The 4535-nt window shown below is 34.5% G+C and overlaps 1 protein-coding gene across 5 annotated transcripts in view; it reads right to left on the bottom strand.

Moving 5' to 3' along the window:
* The window catches only part of SLC4A7 (solute carrier family 4 member 7), an 88773-nt gene that overhangs the window by 1109 nt on the left and 83129 nt on the right, over positions 1–4535 (bottom strand). For 3 of the 5 annotated variants that reach the window (XM_007456717.1, XM_007456718.1, XM_007456720.1), the window contains 2 exons: positions 3997–4094; positions 882–989 (listed from right to left, as the gene is read on the bottom strand). In XM_007456717.1, the coding sequence (XP_007456779.1) occupies positions 882–989; positions 3997–4094 (206 nt within the window). The remainder of the gene's footprint in view (positions 1–881; positions 990–3996; positions 4095–4535) is intronic. The other 2 variants (XM_007456716.1, XM_007456719.1) reach the window with 1 other exon arrangement.

Below are 4535 nucleotides of genomic sequence, written 5' to 3'. Positions count from 1 at the left end.
AAAGAGATCTTGGGAGAAAAACCTAATCAATCATTATCAAAAGACAGTTGCCAGAAAGACAATAAAGCAGCAGAAATAGCTATGTGATTGCTTGCCTGGAAAAGTTTTAATTTTTGACACCCAAGCAAAATATATTGACACCCAACACAGCATCTGGCACAAAGTGTACACCAAAACAAAAATTTGTTGACTATGAATGACTGAGTACTCTACAGGATAATACCTAATTTCTCCAGAGACCTAAGGGATCAATGTACTAATGATTATCAAGCCAGAATTCCTGAGGTTTAGGTCTTGAAGTGAGTGGGAAAGAAAGAAAAAAGGGTTATTACATAACAAGAAATATAAGCAAGGGGTTATGAAACAGTTGTGTAATACATGGTCCATTATAAAACTGAATGGCCTTTTACACCCATGGATTAAATTTCTTACAAATATCTTCTAGGAAAATGTTTACCTCACCAGAAGAAATAGTAGGCTGAAACAAAGCAAAACAAAAGAAAGCCTTTTTTTTTTTTCGGACCATCAGAAAGCATGATTGAGGTAGTATTCTATTTTAGTATTCAATCCCTAGTAATTACCTTTCTTTATATGTTTTCTGATCTTTTATATATTTATTCCTTATGTATATATTCATTTTTATTACAAAACAATTCTTTTTTGAAATAGGCAACTATAAATTTAAAAAATAACAAAACAATCAGCACCTATATCTGCTTCCAGTATACATGAAATGATGGATAGATGAAAGGAAGAAGGAATAAGAGGAAGAAAAAAAGTTGGTTTTTTGTTAAGTTAAGACAATGGTTTTCCTGAATAGCTATCCATAAGTAAACTGAAAGTTGGCGATAGTTAGAAAATGCATAAATCATTACAGCTACCTCGTGTTAGATCTGGTTACTTTGGCATTCTCAGTATTCATGGACAGTGCCTTCCACTGTGCAGTTTTGGCCATTTCATCTGATATGTTAACAACTGAGGGATCAACACTGAAGAACAAATACACTTTCTGGTTAGTATTCAGTACTTGCAAAAGCATTAATATTGTCATTCCTATTATCTCTATCATATTTGCTTTCATCAACTTAAAATTGAGAAAATTCTTTGTCATGCACTTAAACCAAGATCTAGCAAGACAGCAGTATTTTGGAGTTCTATTATAAAGGTCTCAAGGGGAATTGCATCTTTCTTTATAATCAAAACTAGCAATGAGACTAATTAAATTGGCAATGATGCCCAAAGGTGATTATCTTGGCTATAAGTATACTATTGAAATAACATAAAGGAATACATTAATGTGCTTATAAAAAGTGATACAGCCTCAAGTCAGTTAGAAAACTTTTATAATCTGCAAATTTCAATTGCAGCAAACAACTATCCAAAGTATGTAAAGAAAAATTACAATTAGGATTTAAAAAATTTTTTTTCATAGCTTTTTTTTTTTTGCGGTGCGTGGGCCTCTCACTGTTGTGGCCTCTCCAGTTGCGGAGCACAGGCTCCAGACACGCAGGCTCAGCGGCCATGGCTCATGGGCCCAGCCGCTCCACAGCATGTGGGATCTTCCCGGACTGGGGCACGAACCTGTGTCCCCTGCATCGGCAGGCGGACTCTCAACCACTGAGCCACCAGGGAAGCCCTTTTTCATAGCTTTTAAAAATCATTAGAAAGAATTCTGGGAAATGGGACACTTTAAAATTAGAAATTAAAATACTTCAACAGATAACACACAAAAAAGGTTTATAAGTACTGCTTTTAGCTGGTATTACCATATCAGTAATATTTTTAGCATGAAGGTGTTACTATATAAAATTTATCAAAATCCAAATACCGTCCTTTCATTATAAGAAACAAATGTAACCATTCCATGTCTCTGTGAAATACTGCAAAAATTACCTCAAAACCCCAAATCCAATAATGAAGATATCCATAATAATTTGGGGCTCAAGGTTGTCAGTTTGGAGTAACATGAAAGTACTAGGAAGTTAACAGGAATATATTTGCTAGTCCTTTTTCTTCACCAAAAGGAAAACGATTCATGCAAACAAGCGACAAATACAAATGTCAAATGAGATGTTAAATTAACAATGTGCTGGCAGCCAGGTTATAAATGACTGAAGAGCAGTCATCTGTTCACACTTTAAATCTGCATGTCGTTTATGATGTAAGACTGCAGTAAAGAGTGACGCAGCCACTGGAGACTCTCTAGGAATGGCTGCTTCACCAAGTGAAGTTTTTAAAAGTGCACAAATTTGGACACCCAAATTCACCATGGCAGAGCCATCCAACTTGAAACCCTGTCTACCCCAAGAAAACGTTTTTTTACTCAGTTGCCAACTTCAAATAACTGAAGAGAGAAGTTCTTGAAGCACTTTCTAGCTTCTAAATGATCTTCTCTAAGCAAGAACTTTCCCGTTAGTAGAAATTGAGACCTTTTTTGAAGAAAGTATACATTTTGTTTTTCCCCAAAATAAAACTAGATGGGAAAAATTTTGTCTACATTAAATAAATTATTTTCATATTTTATAGGACTTTATGGTTTCCAGATGCTTTCATATGTTATCTCACTCCATTTTCATGGCAAGTAATCCAAAGCTAATTAAGATTTAAAATTCAGGCAAATAAACAGTTCAGCCAGTTCCTGGCATTGTGGATGTTCAAGTTTTAATCCAAATGACATTAATCATGGTTCACGTCATCATTTAAAAGACAAAAGTAAATATACATATAACCATTCTTTTTGTTAAATATTTGACAGTGTAAGCATGGACTCCATTTAAATTTGTCAAGATCCAATGTGTAATCACAGTGAGAAAGAGATAATGCAGGACCTGCAGAAATTAAGTGGCAAACAATCTCAGCAAACTGGTGAGTCACCAGTAACCATCATGGCAGTTCCTATACTCTTTTTAGCAACAAAGTCAATACATTAATTCATTTAACAAACATTTACAGAATCTAGAGAAGCAGAGCACTCTATTTGGATATATCAAAATGTCTATACCTGGCATTTAATTTTAGGTATATACAAATTTGAGGAAAAATCATGAAAGGTGACAAAGAATAATACCAATGGTAAAGGTGACAAAGAATAATACCAATGATACAAGTTAATAATACCAATGACAAAAAGTATTAGAGAAAAATTACTTGTGAATTCATTTATCAAAACTAATCAACATGTACAAGTCCAAATGTGCCCTTATACAAACTATAAACGTAAGTTGAAAATGAAAAAAGGTTGAAGCAAGATAATTAAATATCAACAAACATTTTCCATTAACTGGTCAAGGAAGGAACCTATATATATTCTAAAACTGATTTTTCTTCTATAAATGGCCAGTCATAAATAGAATAAATGTGTAGAAGAATCAGGTGTACATAAATAATAGAGGTTTTTAATCTACAAAAAAGCTTACATTTCCCAACCTCTGTATTTAGTTCTTAGATTCAAATATAAATCGCCAAAATCATACATGATAAACTATATATGAAACTGAATTTTTCCCTAGTATGAGCCCTCACTGCCAATGCTCAAATCACACCTTCAGAAACCGCAGGAGAGTTCTAGGGCCTCTAAACATAGTCACATTATCACAGGGTACCAAAAAATGGATTACAAATGTTTATTTTCCAGCATACACCAACCCCAGCCGTAATGAAAGGCAGAAAAAAAAAAGCTGTACTACTGAGAGAATGGGAATATTCTAAGACTGATTTTAAACTTCACTGAAACAGAAGGAGTGATGAACGACAAGACAATCTCTGCTTGGCATGGATGCCAAGGTCTCCTTCACTCCTTCCTACAAGTGAGAAGGGGGATGAGCCAGTGACTTTCTTTTCCACCTGCAGGAAGCCCTCCTTTAGCACACATGTCAGATGCAGTGTTTGTCATCTTTTAAAAAACAGGTAACACGACTTTAAAGAAACATTGCATGGCTTATTCATGCATCTGACATGTAAATGAAGCACATTTTAAAGGATGAAGCTGCATCTCACCTGTATTTTAGCGCCTTAACTGGAATCTGCAAGAGGCTTCCCCCTTCAAATGGAAGATGCACAGTATCTTCACCAGCTTGAAGCATTCTCTCAGCTTCCTTTAAAGCACATACATGAAGAGATTACTTTTCCCAGAATATTTCCAGGAGGACCAATTAATATATTAATATCTTAAAGAATCAGAAAACCAAACTGACAATATTATTTAATCTGCCATGACTGAAAATTTTACCATGAACACATACTTGTAGTACAAGCTGAAAACAACCACTTGTAAAGATTAATTTTAAGAGGTTGTAACTTTCACTTCTGTAAGTTAGTCACTGATACTGTTTAAGATATCAATTTAGCTACATAAATTTTATTATCAACTATGACATAGGCATACAATGAGCGACAAAATTTTGTGAAACCTCATAACTCTCATTATAATATAAGCAAAACCTCACTTGGATAAGGCAGGGTTTCTCAATCTCAGCAATACTGACATTTAGAGCCAAACAATTCTTTGTCTGGGAGGTAGTCCTGTTATGCAGGAT

This window comes from Lipotes vexillifer, unplaced genomic scaffold, assembly GCF_000442215.2.
Source record: "Lipotes vexillifer unplaced genomic scaffold, Lipotes_vexillifer_v1.1 scaffold612, whole genome shotgun sequence".
NCBI classification, from domain to species: Eukaryota; Metazoa; Chordata; class Mammalia; order Artiodactyla; family Lipotidae; genus Lipotes; species Lipotes vexillifer.
Note: the sequence above shows the minus strand (reverse complement) of the source record. Positions and strands in the feature narration are given on the sequence as shown.